Genomic DNA, 21,707 nt, shown 5'->3' with positions numbered 1-21,707 from the left:
TGAAATAGAATGGATATTCTACTTAATGTATTTTGTTTCTTTAATTTTCCCCTAGTGGCAAATTCTGTTCTGCAGCTTTTTTCAGACATTCTGTTGTAATTTATTACAACACTTGGGTATACACTTGTTAAATGTATTTAAGTCCAACTCTTATTTCGGTGAGCAATGCATGTTAAATGTCATTTGTTTTGAATTTTACTATTAGTTTGAATGTGATTTATAACTTGCAGACTTACAGATTAAGAATTAAAGTGGCCTACGTATTGCGAAAGTTGTGTTCATCGTGTTGCCAAGCGGTGTTTTACACGGTGGTCCTTTTTTAAAAGAACAGATTGCACAACTAAGTACATCTGCATAAGAATGTGGAAATCTGTTAACGCTTGCTGTAATTGTGCAGTGTCACAAAGCATCTGCTTGCTTAAGTTCCCTCTACTGTTTAATTATTCTAGTGATTCTGTATTTCTTTTATGAGAAAGCTGCAACCTTAATCTGTGCAATGATACCAATGGCACTTTCTCATACAGTATGTAATTTTATATTTAGAAAAAGTTTCTTTAAGGTGTCATTGTGAAGTTCCATGTAACAGAATTTTTTTTTCCATGACTAATTTTAAGTCTCTTGATTTAAAATTTTTTGTTGTGCAGTTTACTTTTGGATCAGTGAAGTTTGTCTCTCTCTATGTGCTAAGCTTAAATTACCTATATTTTAATTTTTGTTAACCTGTTTTAACATATTTTTACAGATACAAGTATAGGGCTGCTGTTCTTTATCACCCTGAAATAATCCACGTCTAGTTTTATTTTGCTGCTCAGTCCACCTACAACACTGAAAGGCCATACATTAGTATGTACATTAAGGAAAATGTAAAACCCATTGTTAAAAAAGCAGGAATAAAGACAGTGTTGAGGTGGGTGCACTAAGGCCAATGCTGGTTGCAATGAAGTGTAATAGCTTCTCCTGGCTTTATAAAGTGATATTTGGTAAATATCACTTAATTTATATTTGATAATCTATCTTTTCTGTTCACATCTTTTTTCTGTTCAGGTGTTTTTGTTGTTCAATATATGTTTTTCTATTCTGGGCCGACTGCTCGAGCACATTGTTTAATGATGTTTCCAGTGGTTCTGAGCTCTTGGTAGGAGCGGTGTGTTCATTACACCTTACAAATAAAGATTTTTGTTGCATGCTCTTCGGCGCTGGCTGGTTGCTGCAACAGTCGCTCCATTGCATGATTTACATCTGTGAAAGGTGTTCTCTATCACAATCACAATCGCTGTCTTTCATGCATATGGTCCTGGCAAGGAAACCATGTAATTATTTGGGTGTTTTTATTATGAACTTTACCATGCATCAAGAAAACTTTATAGCTGCACACATGTTCCAGTGTAATTTGCTCATGTCCACACAGGTAGACATTCAGTAGTGTTTGGCAGCACACATAGAAGTGACCTTAAGTTCCGTAATCATTTCATGATTGTTAATTAATCTGTTAATACATAGAAAATTACTGAAGTTAGAATATAAACTAATTTTGTGTTTACAGCTATGAGCATTAAAAATTACACAATTTCTTTGTTTTCAGTGCTGAAGAAACTTTTGATCTTCCCCGTATCTCAACGCGTTACTTCAGTCAGAGACCTTTTGGCACAGTGTCTTATTGTTGGAGATTTTAATTTGCCCTAGATTGTGAATTACTTCAGTCTAGGGCGGAGGGAATGGGCCATGTTAGACTGATCCGCATGCTGAAAAAAGACAGCTAGCGTCAACAGGTGGGACTGCATAGAGGAGCTACTTCCTGTCAGAGGACTGTGTGTCTGTGTAGGTAGCACAAGAGGCACGTTACTGTTCAGCTGCTTCCAGAGCTTCGCCTAACCTTCGTCTGCTTGTGTTTAACCAGGTAGACAATGCGAGGGAAAGCTATAGTTCTTCAGAGGACCGGGGCCCTCGCCTTCTTGGCTTTAGCCATCCCCTCAACTGGTAAGACTGTAGACATCTTGCTTCTCGTCGAGTAGCGGAAGAACCTGGTCATGGCTATGCGACCTAACGTGCTCGGTTTTCTCCATGGCTGTGAACCTACCGCTGTGCTCACCACTGTAATTTACCTACTCTTCGCAGTTGACATCGCTTGTTGGGTTTTTATGCTTTGTGTGTAAGACTGTAATGAGTTTGACTTCATAATTCCTAAGTTTTATATTTTTTGGGTTTCTGGAAAATTGAAAGTCCTTTGCTGAGGCTCTGAACTGTGTGTTTCTTTTACATTTGAATAGAGCGCAAAAAAAGAAAAATCCTCCACTGCTCTACATATAGTCATGTAGTATCAGTCCTCTTACAATTATTTAAACACATGTGATCGAAACCAGGAGTGAGTTTTTACATGCATCTCAAATTGTGGCTCTCGCTTGCTCTCTGTCGAACTGGGGTTTAACTGTTAGCTAAGACTGGTAGAAGATGCCAGGCCATACGGGAAGCTGCAAGTCTGCAGTTCTTGTGTGTGGTCGCTTTGTATGTCTCTTCTCTGGATGTGCTGTTTGTCTCTGTCTTCCTGCACCTGAGTTTACTCTCTGCATGTAACTGTTTTGATGGTGGAGTTGCTCTTCACGTTGTTTGAAGACGTCCCAGGAGATACGCTCTTACAGAGCTGTGGAAAGCCCAGTCCCGTATTCCTGTACTTGCGGTCTACTGGTGGAGCAGAAGGAGAATTTTGCATCCCATCAGAAAGCTGAGGACTATTTACATTTTTTTTAGCTTCAAATGCAGCTTATTTCTGTTAACTGCTTGTTAAGCAGTGAGAGGCACTGAAAGCACAAAACCAGACTTCTTCCGCTACTGCTGATTTCTGACCAGTAAAAACATTTTTCTGCCCTATTGCTTTCAGTCAGTGATCATTAGGGATTGACTAAGTTTTTCCAAAATGACATTTTTGTGGAACCTTACCACTGAAAATGTATGTTTTCTGAAACACTCAAAATTATTCATAGTCTTATATTCTCAATCTGTCAGATATTCATAGTCTGTCACTGGTGTTATAAGAATGTAGAGTATTCCACTCCAGTCAGTTGTCTTGTTTTGCAGATTGACGTCGGAGTTTAAGAAAAATTCAAAAGTTTCACACTATGAAACGGTTTCCCTATTTTATGTATGTTTGATAATCAGCAGATTTATCCTTTCAGTTCCTTTGCTCAGTGGGTTCAAACCAAGAGCCAGTTTGTTTTTTTTTGTTCCTTCTGACACAGCAGCTGTGTCTTGTTCTCGAGCAAATCTCAATTTTTTTTTTCTTTCTTTCTGCTCTTCTGTCTGCTAAACTAACTCGTTCAGCATGAATCTGACAAGCTTCAGCAAAAGCGCCCTGACAAAACTTTAATACTCCTCAATAGTCAGGTTACACGCAGGAAGTAAAACAGGGCTTCTTATGAACGACTACTATTAATATGAGCTGCGTTCAGCTTTTCAGTGGCACGAGACTGCTTGGCGCAAAATTTTAGCAGTCAGCGTGTCAAATTCAATTTTAGTGCCTCCGCATCATTAATATACATGTCACAGTGACCTTTACTAAGACCCACATGTCGTCTTCTCGTAGTTTATTCCGAATATTTGACACTATAATATGTACAATAATTTTTTTCATCAATTGAAATGATTCTTATGCATGAGCTTATGCCAGTTACCAGAAGATAACGGTATATAGGGACATAAAATTAAAAATGTTTTCCACGGTTCAAAGTATAACAACGAAATGGTCACACATATTTAAAAAAAAATATTGTTTCGCAAAAAACAGGGTTTCTCTCCACTTGAGTAAATTTTGAAGGTTTTCATTGATGGAATTGTAGGTGGGTATGGACAAGGAAAAGAACAATTTAAAATATTCAGTGAAAAATGAGGCTTAAGACCTCATCAAGCTGTTCACCAGCATAAATAAAAGAGAATAAGTTATGTCTTAACGTTCACAACAACATATGTTAATGAAATTTTAGTCATCATGCCCAGTTTGTGTAATGGAAGAATAATGTCGGAAAGAGTGACACATTTCTTATATACAGTGGCTAAGTAATAACTAAGTTGTTTGAATTTGAGAATACATATTGAGAGGTGCCCTGATGCACATGACAAAGATAGGATGTACTTAAAATCATATGCATTTAATTTCTTTCTTTATGTAGCATTTATTTATTTTGCTGTATGTTAGTGTTTACCGTTTCCGAAAGCCAGCGTGGATGTAAAACGCAATTTCCAATAATAGTGTTCATATCGTCAGTTCACTTGAACTACAACATAATCACATTGTTTTTGCTTGGTTTTGAAGGGCACTCTGGGCAATGTCAATTACAAACATTTTGCAATAAGCTGCTTATACTGAAGATGGGAGCACCAATTGTTGAAGAAAATCACTTACTGATTTTGGCACCACAGAATAATTACATAAACTGGATTGTTCTATCAAAATTGCTCTGGTTTTCTTTCAATATTGCAGGTAGTTTATGACTTTTGGCTGAGATACACGTCGCTTTGGACAAAAGCGTCTGCTAAATGAATAAATAATGTAAATGTAGAAAACATCTTTCAGTCCTTTACATGATTTACATATAAATACATTCATATATATACTTTTTTGAAATCATGATACTAGTGGCGACTTTAGTGATTAGTACAGGGCAAGTGAAAAAGATTATTTCTTGTAAGCTGTTTTCTGTTACATCTACTGACTATTTATCCTGTCCTTTTTGAAGTGCTAATTTAAAACAAGTTTTTTCATTGTATTCAAATTTTAATATAAATTTACATTATATTAAACCTGATGTGTTCAAAGGTGCATTTGCAACAGTCAACAGTTTTTTCATCAGTATGGGCATATGGACATTTTGTTTAGTGGAATACTGTAATTTTATGAGTGTAACACTCTTAAGATCTAACTTGAAAACAAATAGTTGTACGATAAGCTATTGTTGTTCACTCTGATTGTGTGGCCGAGCAACTCCCAAACATTTTTGCGTCTCCTTTTCAAGTGTCTGTGTACTACAAAAGACCTCTGGGCAGAACAAATACTGTACTGAAATGCTATATTTTTGTCTGGAACCTATTCTCAAAATAATCCAGTGGTATAAAACTGGCTACAGGCTTGCAATACAGCTCCAGTTCCGTTTGGGCATATTCTCTGTGTATTTTTGGGGTACTCTGGTTTCTGCCCATATTTCAAAAGAATGCAGTTAAGATGAGTAAATGGAATTGATTATTTGAGGCAATCTTTTGAGGCGTCTATGGGCGAGTGGGCTACGATATTCTAGCGTCCTTTGTTGTGGAGCACAGGACATTAGACAATAGTTAAATCAGTAAATAGATAAATGATACTTGTATAGCTTGAATTCAAAATGTACATATATTATAACATCATCATTTTGCTAACAATGGGCTTCCAGTTACTGAAAAAAACTTTATTTAATTTTTCGGGGTCCTAAACCAAACTTCTGCATTCCTTCCCTTCCTCTTATGTGCTTGATTTGTCTACCATAATTCTTTTTGCTGTGTTTTGCTTATTTACAGGAAAACTTTTATTTCCAGAAGAAATTATTAAATGCCGAAAGCCGTACACATGCGGAGTTTAGATGATAGCTACTGCTTACTTGAACAGAGTACTACTAGCAGAGCAAAGCACTTAACACTGAAGACACAGCAGATACACCTGAAAATACGTGGCTGGTGGAGCATCAGTCTTCTCTTGCTCCTTAGTTTTTCCAGCATGTTCTAGCATGTTCTATGTTCTAGAGCATTTCAGCATACAGTACCAGTTACATTTGAGGGTGCTTATGTAATTCTCTATGTGAGCTTCTCACTGGGAATGTCTAAACTCCTCCACTTGGGTGGTAATATTACTGTGGGCAGAGTAAACACAGGGTAAACACATAGATCAAACAACTGTGTGTTAAACTCGCCCCCAATCACCTACAACTTTCTACACCTACTGTTTTCACTACATTTCTCAGCAAGCTTACAATGTTTTTAGTGGCGGATGGATGTCCCACGGTAAAACAGGAAAATTATTTCACCAAGCTGATCTCCTACTATGCTTTTAATATAATGTACTTAAATTCAAAAACCTAAATGAACATATAGGGGATGATGTACATAATCCTGCCATGTTCCTTAAAATTTCTTTCCTGCATAATTTGGTATTGTGCAGATGACCAAATGGATAAATGTTGGAGGCATCAGCACGGTAATTGTAAGCATTATAACAGCATATCACTTGACACACATGTTTTTGCGTGCATAGAGTGATCCATGTACTGTAGTAATGCAGCAGTCATTTTAAAATGTATGTCGTAACACTGGTAAGGTGGATTAAGGTGTATGACATGAAGACTAGACTTTCTAATAAACTTGCACTAATAAATGTTCAATAATGTTAGTAATGCAAAGGAACGGATATACATGGAATAGAATTTCCACCGTCTGGTTAGTGTTTAGAAAAGCTGTTAATTCAAAATGTGCAAAATCCGACGCATAGTTACATATCCCTCCAAATGGAAGAATGTTTACATACTCCTGAGGACAAAAACCAAAGTATTTTTTTATATTTTCTGTTGAATTTGTTCATATCCTAGCCACGTTATCAGTAGCTAATGAATGGCTCGTGTCAAAATAGTATTTGTCTGTCTTTATTTTCTCTGAAGAATTTTTTAACCTCTCTTGTAATATCCTAAAATTCTCTCATTAGCTCATCGTCGTTTTCTAGGACATGTTATTGGCCTTCGGAACATTCTGAAGGGTATTAGTCTGCATTTACGTGTCACGTGCCCGTTCTGCACAAGACGATAGATAGAAACATCTACTGAATTCTTAAGACACTTGGAGAAAATACCATTTTTATCCAAAAAAAAATGGAGGGAAAATTTTCTCGAAGGGGGAGGAGAGGCGAGGGAGGGTTGCGTAACTGACTGGGTTGCTGGAATTCAGTCTAATCTTGAGGGGGCAGTTGTGCCAGGGGTCCGATAACGTTTCTGCCCATGCTTGTACTGGTCCTCTGGGTCACCTCGGAGTTCATATAAAAGGCAGATTAAACCGTATTAACCGGTAATCTGCACATACCTTCGAAACGCTCGGGACGTGACCGGCCTATATGCGAAACGGGCTTTATTAAAGAGGGCAAACGTACTTGCATGTGAGGCCGGAGGGATAGACTCTGAGCACATAGCCTCTACAGAATGGTGACTTGACTTGTATTTCTAACTAGAGCAAGCAGCGTAACCATGTGAGAAGGGTACTGCGGCTTCATTAGGCAGGGGTGGTGAGACAGGAAAGCTCCCGCCTCTGCAGCGAGGTGAAGCAGTAAAGGCAGGACAGGAAGTCCCAGCTGTTGCTTAGAACGAGTGGGGAACTGAGCTTGACTTTTCTTTTTGTTCCGAAAAGCCGGTCCTTCGTTGATCTTAACGAGTGTCAGACGTCGCTGAATGATGGTGAACGGATGATGGAACTGAAAGTAGGGGGTTCTGTAGAAAGGGCCGCTCGCTGTTTCTGTGCCTCCTCTGCCCGCTTTGCCGGTGCGGGGAATCCGTCCGACACCGCAGCGCTGGAACTGTTTTTACCAGAAAGGCTTACTACAGAGGAAAAATCTGCGTCTTTTTTCTCTCGAGGCAAAGTAATAAGGCAATAAGTCAAAGCTGCATGCCATGCAAAAGACTAAATGATGTGGCTCTTAAAAATAGCAGGTCAAAACATTGTTTTTCCTCTTCAACTATGTGTTTGCTTGGCCCATTTCTGGGGCCTTTTCATCAGCCTAAGAACTACGTCATCTATTCACCTTCTGTGATTTCTGTCATTTTGCGGCCCTGTACCATTGAAGTTTCCGATCCGCGTCTTATTTAAAGCGAATTTGTTTTCTTTGTTTAAGGCTCTCCCTGTGTAGCGGTGCGCACACAAATGACACGCTCATTACCAACACAGCCTTCACACTTGCTGTAGCTCGTACATTTTTCATGTTGAAACAAGAAATGCACATTCTACATTAGGGTGACTGCTGAGAATATTTAATCTGGGTACATTTAAAGAAATAAAAATGCCAAAATACAGACAGCTGCTGAGTTAAGGGTCAAATTTACACTGAAGCTGTTTTTCTTTTTATTATTTTTTAAAAAATTTTCATCCGTGTAACGGGGGTGCACGCACTCGCACAAACATTTTGAGAGCAGTAGACAGAAAACCTCTCTAAAGCAGTGGACAGGTGTAGGATAGATGTCAAGCATAAGTGCGGTGCTTGAGGCTCACTTTGGGTCTGAAAAACCTGTCTTCTGCACTCTTCATTAAAGGGTGAGACATGAATGAATGAGTGAGGGAGCTGGTGGGTGGAGGGGTGAATGGATCATGGAAATGAAAGTAGAGAGAGGCCCCATTGCTCTCAATGTCTTCTGTGGTGGAAAATCTGTGTTACAGAGATGACAGTCAAGTGTTTTTCTCCCTCTTGCGCTCACATTGTCGCTGCGGGGAATCCTTCCCTCAGCATGTCATTGTTATTGTTTTTACCAGAAAGGGTTACTGCGGAGGAAAGATTTCAACGCCTTTTTTATTTTAATTTAAGGCTAGGCAAATCTGAATGTCGTGATACACTTCCCCGAAAACAACATGTGTGAGACAAAAAATATTAGTCACTGTAGAAACTGTCATTTTCAGCCAAAATAGTTCCTTTATTTTCAGTCTAGCTTACACTGTAATGCATGTAGTGTCACCGTCATGCTCATCTTGGTCGAGCCCTAAATAGAAACAGTCGGAAGACATGATGTGTAAGCCAGGTGGAGCACTGAACTGCAGGAGCACTACTTGCGCTCAAGTGAAGCAAAGAGCCATCTCTTCTTCTCTATCACTTGGTATCTTTTCATCTCCTGCTCTTTTTTTTTTTTTTTTTTAAGTCTTTTTAGAAGAGTGGAAACAAGTTTGCGCGTTAAAAGGATGCATAGATTACGAATGTGGCGTAACGTCTCCCATCTGGAAAATACTGTAGTGTTGTAGAATGTGTTATGCAATGTCATTTGACATATGGGCGCAGTTCAGTTTTCACAAAGGGATAGTCTGTGACACCCACAGTCAAACATCATGGAGACGATCGTGATTGTGAAAGAAATCATTGCTGAATATTTTCACAGGAAGGTTAGGGACATTTTATTTTACGGGAATGAATTCTACGTCATATAGTTAGTGTCAGTCTTTTCAATGCAAAAACGCAACACGTTCAAGACTTCTGCCGTTCACATCTGAGGCCTGTTTGGCCTTCTGTTAATTTCGTAATCGTAATTTCAAGTTGCCCGGATGACCGTAGAATGCTGGAGGAACTCGGCAATAAGTTGTCACACACAAATTTACCTGAAAACTAAAGGTTAACTGCTAATGAGCAATCGAAGCAAGGAATGAGTCTGGAGAGCAGAAGGAGCTCTACATTGACCTGTTCTCATTCACGCTTATGTTCACCGTGCTCAGTTTTTCAAAAAAAATGCACGGAAGTCACTATCGTCAGATAAGACCAGCAAAAATGTTGAGACCCTGAGTATACAGCTCTAGACTTCCTGTCACAATGAGAGCAGCAAGTAGTAAACAGGCCCCCTTTAAACTCACCTACATCAAGCCAGTAATACTGCGAAGAATAACACTCTAAAAAACGTTCATATTACTCCATAGTTACGTACCAGAGTCGTCGTCGTACAAAGTGAAAACGGGGTTTTCGGCGCACAAAAATCCAAATAAAAAAAAAACTGTGACCTCATGAAACACGAGATCTTGGTTAGCTCATGAATATTCCTGATCAGTTATTTTGATGATATTTGGTTCATATCATTGTCAAATTTCCGTATAACTGGCAGATTTTTCTATAATTCTGTTATTTGTGACGCTAACATGGCCTCTAGAAGTGCGTCGTATAGCAGAACGATATAGAGCAGAGCGGGAATCTTTTTCCCGTAAGAAGTAACAGAAAAACGCTTAATGTGGACCAATTGTCGCTCATGTTCTCTGGCCTGGCACTAAATTTTATCCATAGGAACGTAAAAAAAATCATGCATATGTAAAATAAAATACAAAAATCATTAGAATTTTTTCATTTTAAAAGATTTTTATAGTAAAACCTATACTGAGAAGGCTATACAGACATTACGGTAGCACAATGAATTTAACGCAGTAATACCTTGAGGCAACAACCATCTTATCATTGCTTTAGAAATGCATACTGTATTGTAAAAGTTACGCTCTTTTGAAATATTTTCTTAAAAACCCTTTACAACAATAAAAGACATTTTTTAATAAAATTTTGTTTGCATGCTTAAAATTTTTTTGCGAGTGATGAATCTGCGAAACAATGTGTAGCACGGACCCTGGAATTTTTGTTCGTAAGTGCGAACTAGCTATTACAAAATTATATTTTTTTCGTATCCATGTGAGAAATGATTTTAAATACCTCTTAGGAAGTCTAACTTTTACTTTCAGGAAGGTAATCTAAAAATAAATATCTTTTTTTTTTTTTTTTTCCCCCTACCTTAAAAGTCTTCGTCTTTGCATATGTATGTACATATGTGTCTGTCAAACTGATCTCTTATTAATCTGAAAAGAAAACATTTGATGAAACGGTGTTTGAAATTGTCAATAAACCTCTGATTTACCTTACAAGTTATTCTATCTCACTGAGGGCATCGCTGTGTTATTGCTGCTGACTGCACCTCAGAAAAGTAAAGTCTCACGATGCCTTACCATGCATCCTGTTGTACTAATGGTATTGATACCGTGTTGGATGTGTAAGTTAAGTGCAGAAATATAATAAGAAGGGAATCCATAAGCGTATGACTGTATCAATGAATATGTAGTTAAGACTTGGTGTTGAGGCTCTTGGAACCAAAGATGCATAAAATGATGTTTATGAGCAATATACTGTATTTCATATATGAAACGAAATTAGTCAGAACCTGCAGGTGTTCCTCTCTTTACCTCCTTTATCTGTGTCACACTGTAGATCTGTAGTAAGAGCTGCTAAACTGTCTAAACTGGGCGTTGCACTGAAATAGAAGTGAAACAAGTTCCCTGTGAGGACTGGGCTCATAGCAGCAGTCGCATGACGCTTGAACCCACGGTCCTTCGCCCCGCTCGAAACGTGCGCCAACGGGGAACGTCACCTGAGCGATATTTCCTACTTTCTTCTTCAAGTATCGACTCTTCGCGCTTTCTTGGGCTTGTCAAAGTGCTACCGAGCTGCTCGCTTTCAGGTGGTCAGCGGTGGTTTGTGAACTTATCGCTCCGACACCTTTCGATGACCTTGACCGATTGCGGGTTTGCCTACAGGTTAACGAATCCAAATCGACTGCAGGCATATAAACCAAGTGAGACCTCTGTTCATGTGTCTGCGATCAATGTCGATTTGTTAACCTGTGGTCTTACTGGAAGAAGTAGACCCTTCTTGCCAAAGCTGCTTGCATCAACGAGGATTCCTCTTAGATGCCTTTAACTTTGTAAAATGGTTTCATTTTTACTTGTAGTCTTGCTACGAAAAAATATAAATTAAACTCTTAGTTTTGTTATGAGAAACGTTGCAGGGTCATAACATTTGTGACGTAACGTGGTTATTTGTAACGGGACTCGGCCTTGAGACGTGCGGCAAAAAGTGGAAGCGCCTTTGATTGCGAGCGTTTGCGCGTTAGCAGTTTGTAATGGAGAATCGTCAGAAGCACAGGCAACCCAGCCCCCCGGCCCACCGTGCCGCTACCTGTGTCATGCAGCTATGTGTAGATCTGATACGAACAGTGATGCCCTGGCCTCGTATGAGATCAGAGAGCTCAAGAGCGGAGGAAAACCGCCGAGCTCGACGCTGTTCGAGACACACAGATGCACAAACCACGGGAGGTGTCGAAAACCACACTTAGATATCTGAGTGTGTGCGCAGTACAGTTGAGAGGAGCAGTTGCCGCTGGTGTGTGTGTGTGTGTGTGTGTGTGTGTGTGTGTGTGTGTGTGTGTGTGTGTGTGTGTGTGTGTGTGGAGGTGAGCTCAGTGAATAAGTAAAGCAGGTTCTTCTTGCTGGGGCCTCTGATAAAACGCAGTAGCTTGTGGTTTGCAATACCTGCTTTCGTTCTCCGCCTTTTCCTGCCTCCTGTGCCAGTCGCACACACTCCCTGCAGCGGGTAGACTCCGCTTTTACAGCATGTAGGGAAGGGCAACCCTGAGAAGTGTCGTTCTGTGACCGCGAAAGTATGAAACCAACAGGGAGCCCGAGTTCGTTCGTTCGTTTAATGCGCTGTAGCTGCACGCTCTAGACAGACGTTTTAACCGAGCTCAGCCTTGCACAAGTTCCACAATCTACAGGCACGGTATAATGCAGTTCGTTCTTCGAAATGCTCATTGCACAACACATGCCTAATAGATGACGCGGATAAGGTCAGGAGCTATTTGGATGGCAGAACTATGCAACTGCACGTGTTTAGCCTTTTCATCGTGGCCTTAAAAGCCTCGTTTCTTCGGGGACAGCGTTCAGTGTTGTTAATATGCCGATGGGTGCTTGTTCAAATCCCCTTAAAATTACCCGTGATCTGATTTCTCCTGTCTAGCGGTCATTCTTATATGAAATGACATCAGCTGTGGTGTAGCGGTGGTAGCAGTTACCTAACTAGGGTGGAACTACAGATGGCTGCAGTTTCACTGTACAGAAGGTGTTTTTATAAGGAAAATGACCTTCCTCTTGATCAGAGATTATTTGCCTGGATGCTTCAGGCAGTCGGTGAAGCGCACGGCTGTTTTGAACATAACGCTAAATAAATAAAAGTAAAAATTGTGCCGTTACCATAGATGACCTAATTCTATGTGAAGGTATTTAATTTTCAGTGTGATCACACACACACAGTCTGAAACCGGTTGTTCCGAGTGGAGTCGCGGCAAACTGGAGACTAACCCGGCAACGCAGGATTCAATGCTGGAAGGGGAAGGGGAGACACCCAGGATGGGACGCCAGTCCATCGCAAGGCACCCCAAACGGGACTTGAACCCCAGACCCGACAGAGAGCAGGACCCAGCCAAATTGGCTGCGTCCCCCCGGCCTTTCGGTGAAATAAATTTCAGAATTTATTTATGGACCTTTTCCTAGGAGCAGCCCTTAGCGATAATCAGCTTCTTACATGGGCCTGTGAGCTGGAAAAGATGAGAAGAACCTCAGTGACCATCAGAGCAGTTGTGTGCGCTGCCTTTCAAGAGCACCTTTCAACACCACAAGAGTAATTTTGCATCAGAATATAGAGGTATAGCATAATTTATCAATTTCGGTCTTCTTACTTGTTGTGGAGGGCGAAAAGCATATTTTAAGGATAGATGTGACCGACAGAATCCGCGGAAGCCTTGCGTTCTGCTGCCCGAAGAGTGGCACAGCACTGGGGTGCCCCATTGCCGCAAGACCTCGTCAAAGTGGACTTAACGTCTTATCACGTTTAGCGAAGCAGTTTTTCGGTCCACATCTACGGCACGCTGATGAAGCGCGTGTTGAAACATGCCCGTCTCCAGCGCAGTAAACGTTCATCGGCTGCGCGATGTTCAGGGCGATGAATTGTCGTTTTCGTCCCAAATGTCAGACGCGGGGTTTTGACCCCCTCGGGTATTTTGTGTGAAACGTTAGCCGCGTCTGGCTGCGCTACGTTACGCTGTCTGCAAATGCTTGACGTTCCGAAATTGCCTGGTAGCTATGTAATGAGGACGCGAGTTCAGACAAAAGCCTCCACGCACCGCGGCGGGCAGGAAGAGCGCCGAGTCGTCCTGCTCCAGATCGGTAGCTACGTTCGCCGCTTAGGGCCGCGTCGATCCGCGACTCTAATATCGTCCTTCTTTTTCTCCCGTCTTGGGGCACAGAGGCATCGACGGCGCTGACCGACCCTAAAATCTGCTACATCCTTGATGGCTTCCTGCTGCTGTACAGCATCGTCATCACGGCGCTCTTCTTCAAAATCAGGGTGAGCCGCCGATTTTTGTGCTTTCTCCCCTACGTGTTCCACAGTGCATTCGACGCCGCTCATGTTGATTGACAAGCGGTCACATTCGATTTGATCCCGTGCAGAGGATAATAAGACGTTGCATTCCTCCTTCGTTGATAAATCACGATAGATGTGTAAATTACCACAAATTCTGCACAGAGGAAATACCCGTCTCCTAATTCTAGTGACGGGCAGATTATGGTTCACATTTTTTATGTTAACCGGAAGGAATGAGTGCACGAGTTCTTAACTTGTAGGCTAATCCAAATAACACCATTTACTGACAAATGTTAGAGCAGAAAGGTGGTCACAAGTCACCATGTGTCATACGGCAGTGCAAGAACATATCAAGTAATACATTTCTGGGTTTCGTGTTGAGTGCTGCTGCTCTTGTCTGTAAATCACAGATCACAGAAAGGTGTATCAATGCCGTAGAGCTACGTATATTTCTGATAAACGCCCGCTCTTCTGCAAATTCATCGTCGTTTCCTGAATATTTCACTGCTAACTTCCAGGCAGGAACCTTACTGCAGCAGTCAGGTTTAACAGAGACCCATGTTTGTTGGAATGGACTCCAGTTGGATGAAGAATTTAAACAATGATCACAACCAAACATCTATAGACACGGGTATTTGACAATTAAGATAGTATTAATTGTTGGTGTTTGTTCTCTCTCCCCCCCTCTTTCTTTCCGTTTTCCGCACTGGTAGTTTGGACAGAGATCGGCGAACAAGGAAGACTCCATCTACACGGTAAGTCTGAGCTCTGTATGCACTTTGCAGAACCTAATGCGTTTGGAACACAGTCTGAGGACCGTGCGTTTCCCTCAGGACTTGAACAGGTCTCCTGACACCTACGATCAGCTGAGGTCCCCCAGTGACGCTGAGGTCGGAACCATGCGGGGGGTATGTGCCAAATAGTGTGAATTCTGTATTGAGGTGCCCGGTGTGCCTCACGTCTCGGTATCCATGAAAACATTAATGATATCGAAAAAAATTCAAAAAGCTTTGGAAAAGTAAATATTGACAGAAATGTTTTTTCACCCTTCAGAACCAGAGACGGACTGATGATAGTTTATATACGGTAAGAAATGCTTTATACACGCACACTTTTTTTTTTTTTTTCCCCTTCTTCTGTACACCTATCCCTCACATCAGGAGACAAATTCATGCCATGAAATCACCCTGTCAGGTGAATTCCCACAGTGAGGGGAACAGCGGTTAGAGCTGCTGCCTTTGGCCCCAAAGATCGCAGGTTTGAATCCCACCTCTTGCTGTAATACCCATGAGCAGGGTACTTACCCTAAATTGGTCCAGTAAACTTACCTAGTTGTATAAATGGTAAATAACGCTGAGATTAATACTGTAACTTGCTTTGAAGGAAAGTGTCAAAAAAATGTAAATCATTTCTTTAATGGGAACATAACTAAATCCATGATGAATATTTCACTTTAAAAATTTTTATTCTATTTCTTTAATGCTTTAAAACAGGATCTTTTTACATTGCAAAGCATGTGCCCACTGTGCCTTTAGAGGCAATATGTAGTGCTACTAAGTTGAATAGTTTATTTCCAAAGTTTAATATTAAAGGTCAGCAGGCACTTAGAGCCTGGGTTCAAATGCTGTTACTGCTGCAGTAGTTCTGATGAAAGTATTTACCCTGAACTGATACAGTACAATTTGGACAGCTGTATACACTGGTAAATCACTAAAAGTACCTTAACACTGGATAGTACTTTGGGGAAAAAAGTGTCAGCTCAACAATTTAATAGTAGTATTGAATGTACTATTTTAGTTGTGATTTAAACTTACCTTCATTGATGGTTACGATTGGTTGCGTATGTGCGAGACGATATGTAGCTATATTCAAAAGTTAAGGAATATGTCATAATTTGTATTAAAAGAGACCAACCAGTTGCGCTGAACCATACTTGTTTTCAAGGGTAACACAGAGGTTAATACTCTACATTTAGTGGGAAAATAGAAGATTTACACCCCTGAAGGACAGACCATGGCTTTTGGATTTGACACAAGTGTATATCTCTGGCTGGAAATGACTTAGCAGCAGTGATGCTGTTGTACAGAATAAAACAACCACTGTGGAAATGAAATAACTAACAAAAACCAGGGAAAATGCTGTTGTCCTGAATAATATGCTTGTTTTATGAAAAGCAGTATATATTTTCAGCAGCTGTTGCAGTTTTTTTTGTTCTACGGAACCCTGTTACTTGAAGGCTTAGTGGACGTGCCTATTTCGGAGATTGTCAAGATAAGGTTAAACTAAACTCTGGCTGTTAAATGAGGTTCTTTGTGGAAGTTTGCTGACTCCGATGACTGAGTGTTGCTTAAGGCTGACAACTGATTCCGTCTTTCCATCTTTAGCCTCTGCAGAAAGACACCGAAGACCCTTACAGACAAATTGCAGTGAAGAAGCAGGTAACAGCTTCACTTCATCTCACAAAAAAAACATGGCATAACATGGTGCAGATGCAATTTCACATTCGACTCAGAGCTTTAGACACGCGTGGAGAAGGGGTGAAACGAGGTTAGACAAGTGGGCAAACCGAGAAATGAAATTTAAGGACACAGACTTGTAAGGCTGAACATTGCCTGATGGACTTTGTGGAAGCTATAAAATGAGAATTGCTCCAGTAAAATATTTAGCAATATACATAAGTGGAAAAAAGTCACTTTGGGGAAAATCCATCAATAAAGTACTCATAAAAATGCATGTTCGACTTTTGCTGATGGAAATTCTCTCTCCACAGGGTCGCAGAAATAAGGGCGAACAAGTGTACCAGGTAATTTTTTTTTTTTTTTGTGTGGGTCCCGTCTTTACACGGATGTGGTCCAGTTAATTACAACAACAGGGTAGGCAATAATTCAAGCTCACACACCTGGCTGATATAAATCTGTAACAGGAAGCGTGAAGCAAGTAATTTAATCAAATCATTGGTCTTGTAGATTTTGCGGCATCGATTTTGGGTTTCCATACCTTCTGTATTAAATCAAGATAGTTTGCCTGATGCCACTGCTTTAGCATCACACATTAACTGCGTATGGAAGTGAATGCGAGAGGAAATACAAAGGCGATGATGACAGATGATGCAATTCAGATTTACGGAGCTGTCAGATGTGTAGGAGGCTGATCACAAAGTCAGCTGCCGCCTCCATTATCCTCCCCCAAAAGGCTGTTAAGGACTGAAGTCTCCAGAGCTCTTCAGTGCGATTCTTATTTTATTCCGTATCAAATGTTCTTTGTGCTGCTGTTCATCTGAGGGTTGCCATATGGAGTTTCATTGCATTGTATACAATAACAAAGTATCTTATACACACACATACAGAGAGCAGGAGTATCTGTAGTAATGCTGGGACTGGTTGTTCAAACTGAGATGCAAGACAGCTTCTCAGTGAAGTGCCACATGTTTGTGTATTAGAATTTCCTTCAGAAAATCACTCATGCACAACTAAAGCTGTGATTTAAATTTCTGGAATGATTAGTGGACCCACACCCTAATGCTATGGCTGTTTTCTCAGTGTCATATTTAACATGTTGATAAGCTTTTAGAGGCCAAGTGCAAGCTTTTTTCAAACTGAATACACCCCTGTGACATGCCCGCCATTGGTGTCATTGTAATCCTGTTTATATTTATCACTCATGCCCCTAATGAACATCTAAAATAGGAAAAAACTGAAATCCCCCTCGTTTACAAGGATTAAAGTGGTCTTTTTCTCCTCCAGGGCCTGTCCTCAACCACCAAGGACACTTATGACTCCCTGCAGATGCAGCCGCTGCCCCCTCCTCGCTAAAACCAGACGTCTCACTGTTTCAGCACTCATCTGTACCACAGTAATTACCCATCACCCCCCCCCCCCCTTTTTTTTTAAATAAAAAAAAAAAAGCACAGTAAGGTGGGACTGTAAGATGAGGGCTTGTATTGTTTATAAAAATGGCACATTTATGCATTTCAAATTTAAAGATGTATGCAAATTTATTACAGTATGTTCACAGAATTTTAAATGTGGCTATATGTAAAAAATTATTATACAAAACATGCTTTGGTACATCTGCAATGTTCCGTTAAATTGACTAATTTGGAAGTTACTGAACATTAAGTGTTCAAAAAGACTGCTCAGTTTCTGAAAATTAAGCATAAATGAGATTATTCCTTTATAAGACCATTGTACAGTAGCTATACTTTGCCTAAATGTAAATTAGACATCAGGGGAAACCATTGTAAATTTTCTTTTGTGCTTACACAATGTACTGTTTTTAATGCATTTAGTGAGTTCATTATTATTCTGCAGTACAGTGTTCAAACAGTTCATTTGTAGTGTTTGATAGAATGCCACCAGTAAGATCCATTCCAGGAAAGTCTTTAAACCCTGTTCTTGGTTAGTACTACAGGGGTAACTTTGTACAGAAGTCAAATGATCTCTTTGGAACCACTTAACTTTAGACAGTAGCTTTGTTTAAGGTCTTTGTTTTCCCAGAGTGTATTTACAAAACAGGTGCATAGTACATTGAATAAATTTTAGAAAATGACTATTCAGCCTCTTCTTACATAGTACCACCTCTTGCAAATATATATAAAGACAAACACACCTGTGAATATCCAGGTATAGTACAAAAGTACAAAGAAATCCTGACCTGAAAATGTTTGGGATGTGGTGGCAAGACCCAAAACGAGCTGCTCATGCATCAGGAGCAGGACATTAGGATGTTTAATAAACTATTCACAAAAATGCAAAAAAAAAAAAATTGATAAACCATTCATGCACTTACTACATCCATGATTATTGTAATTCAGTGCAATGTTATCCCCTGTTTCTACAAAAGTGGGTTATTAATCTGAAAAATCAAGTTATTTTTGCTGTCCATAAATGTAACAATGACACTTATGAAACATTCACATTACTTGTCCAAAAAAACATTTTGAAAGAAATTCCGGTGTTAAGAGGGTAAAGCAGTTTAACAGTGTATATATGACCTCAGCCTGATTACAAACCCATCTGCCTCTTACCAATAACTACTTCTCCAATGGAAGGTCACAGTGGTCTGTAGCCCTTTAGGATAGGGTGTAAGGTAGGGTACACCTTGGATAGGCTAGTTCATCACAAAGCAGTCTCTCTCACACACACACACGCACATGCAAGGGTAATTTACTCACTTTTGTTAACCACCTGTCCTGGTGGGGGTTGCAGCAGTCTGGAGCCCATCTCAGAATCACTGGCCACAAGGCTGAAGGGGGGCTACACCCTGGACAAGATGCCAGTTCATCGCAAGGTCGCCACATACAAGGCAATTAAGCGCATCCAGTTCACCTAAACTGCACATCTTTGACCTATAATAGGAAACCACAGCACACAGAGACAAGGAGAACATGCAAATCCCAGACATTTTGTTGAAAGATAAATGCCATATTTAGCTTCACATTTAAAGTGTAATATGTCAGCAGATGATATTAAAAGCATCATGTGATCAGAGTTGGGTAAATGAGTCATTGTTTATCCATACAAATGTTGTAATTTCAGCCAAGAGTTCAAATAATCCCAGAGGACCTGCAAAGTAAGCTTGATCTTTAGAACTGCATTCAGAGAAGTACTGAAAAACACAGAGGCATGGTACGATGTTAAAACACTTGGAAAATGGTTTAATGATGTTTACAACGTAAGAGTACTGTACAGACAGTAAAAGTTTTAATATATATTTATATATAAAAACAAAACAGAACAAAAAATACAGCAGATGAATGCATCTACACAAGTCTACCATGTATCCTGATTCACATATTTAAAAGTTCTACTCAATCTGTCAGATCTAGGCCACCACGTTGTAGCTGCTTTCGAGTCAGATCTCGGATGTGTCGCCTCGTCGCGATGAACTGTACTGACTGTACGAGTGAAGACCCAGAACACCAACAAGTACATGGAAAATATCCAGTACTGCCCAAAATCCTGCCATTCGTAGCACCTCTGCACGAGAGCACTTGGGGCACAGTTCTGGGCCGGGACGGGGTGTGAACCAGTGCCGACTTTAAAGTGTTTCTGGAAGTGAGGGGACACAGTCCGTTACCTTAGACAGCAGTGGATGGAAAAAATGTTTACGTAATGAACATCCTTTGAAATCTACAACAAACGTAGTATGTACACTTTCTTTTTGTTATTAAATCCATGATTTTAGGGCAGTGAAACTGATATTACATCCACTGACACACAAAAAACATACAAAAATACTATTATTCACCTACCAAGAATAAGACAGATCTGTATTTAACTTCATGCTATGACAGAAAAGAGCAATACACCAAACAAACCAATTGTTTAAAATGACACAAAACCTTTTTTCTCCTTAATTATCCCAGAAATATACCAAAATATACATCTAAGCTTTGGAAGTACTGAGGTTAGAACTAATGCCAGTGCTGGGCTCTGTCTCTCAATACGTGAGCTGCAGGGTAGAAAGAGTTATCTTTGGTATCTGCGTCAGGCGAACATTTTATATTTGGATTTTTGCTTTGGGATAGAGCTTGTAAAATCCTGCAACCCCCCACTTAGTCTACAAACTGACAAACAAACAGGAAATGTGTTTAAGATATACTTATATATATATATTAACTGATGCACTAGGACATCATACCAAGTCCACACAGGGTTGAGGAGTACAATGCATAGTTCCACAGCTGAAGAGTGTTGGAAAAAAAAAAAAAAAAACACAAAAACACAAAATAAGGAAAAGGTTAAGATAGAGCCAGAAAAAAATATTGGTACTAAAAAAAGACAGATAAGACAGAATCCTGAGTGAGGCAAGAGCACCCAGGAATCCACTTAATATGCATTGACAAAACATCACCCAGCTCAAAAAGCGTTAATAGAAGCATCCATCAGAGTAGCTCACTTGGTGTCCCCATCTCCAGGGTGCCCAGCCCAAAGCTGCTTCGACAGGGATACCACAAGTACGACAGCCCAGGCTACACAGTGGCACACAGGGCAGCTCAACGTGTTCCTGGCACGGCTGGCGAATACAACAGGGAGCGAGAGCCCTCCTAACCAGCCACACGTGCACAAGAGTAGCCAAGGCCCAGGAGTGCATGCTGTCCCCCAAGCAGGACGGGCTAGGCCTGGAGATGGGTTTTGTTGATACAATCATTCAGAAGTCTTTGGTTTTTTTTTTTTTTTTGGGGGGGGGGGGGAGAGCTGTGTGGGACATTGAGGCCACGGCCCAGGGGCAATACTCATGTCTACATTCAGACTTTTTTTTTTTTTTTTTTAAATTCACAAACACTATTTGACTGGTCGATCAAGTTTTAATATAAAGCAGATGAGTAGCAGAGGAGCACAGCTGATGACGGATTTCCAAAAGCGCGACAGAGGAAAAGAACTCCAAGATTAATTTTACCATGTGAGCAAAAAAAGCAACACTTCCTTGTAAAGTGGACATTCAGGAGTGTTTGTGTAGAGACCGTACTGAACTAACTGTGTACTGTGCTGCCCCCTGGTGCCTGGTATGTCCCACTCAAACGTGTACAATAAATATTCTAGTGTCTCTCAGCCCTGGTCCTGGTCACCCTATGTACACAGGATCCTGCCGCACCTCAGCACTTAGTTATGCTTCATTGAACAGCGACTCAAACCATTTTAGACTAAACGTGTTACCAGAAGGCTTTGAAATTAAATTTTTCAAAAGGAGTGAAAGTGTCGCTTTAAAAAAATTGTTACGTCAAGAGTAAAAGATG

At 40.4% G+C, this 21,707-nt stretch overlaps 1 protein-coding gene across 1 annotated transcript; it reads left to right on the top strand.

Moving 5' to 3' along the window:
* The first annotated feature begins 1,775 nt into the window (after positions 1–1,775).
* On the top strand, positions 1,776–18,644 carry LOC108938371 (T-cell surface glycoprotein CD3 zeta chain-like). The gene is made up of 9 exons (XM_018758911.2): positions 1,776–1,818; positions 1,898–1,977; positions 13,851–13,951; positions 14,683–14,724; positions 14,803–14,877; positions 15,023–15,055; positions 16,354–16,407; positions 16,740–16,772; positions 17,713–18,644. Exons 2-9 carry the CDS (start codon positions 1,905–1,907, stop codon positions 17,779–17,781), a joined length of 480 nt encoding a protein of 159 aa, XP_018614427.1. The 5' UTR covers positions 1,776–1,818; positions 1,898–1,904; the 3' UTR covers positions 17,782–18,644.
* The last annotated feature ends 3,063 nt before the right edge of the window (positions 18,645–21,707 follow it).

This window comes from Scleropages formosus, chromosome 12 (genome assembly GCF_900964775.1).
Source record: "Scleropages formosus chromosome 12, fSclFor1.1, whole genome shotgun sequence".
NCBI lineage: Eukaryota > Metazoa > Chordata > Actinopteri > Osteoglossiformes > Osteoglossidae > Scleropages > Scleropages formosus.
This window is presented reverse-complemented; position numbering and strand designations above follow the sequence as displayed.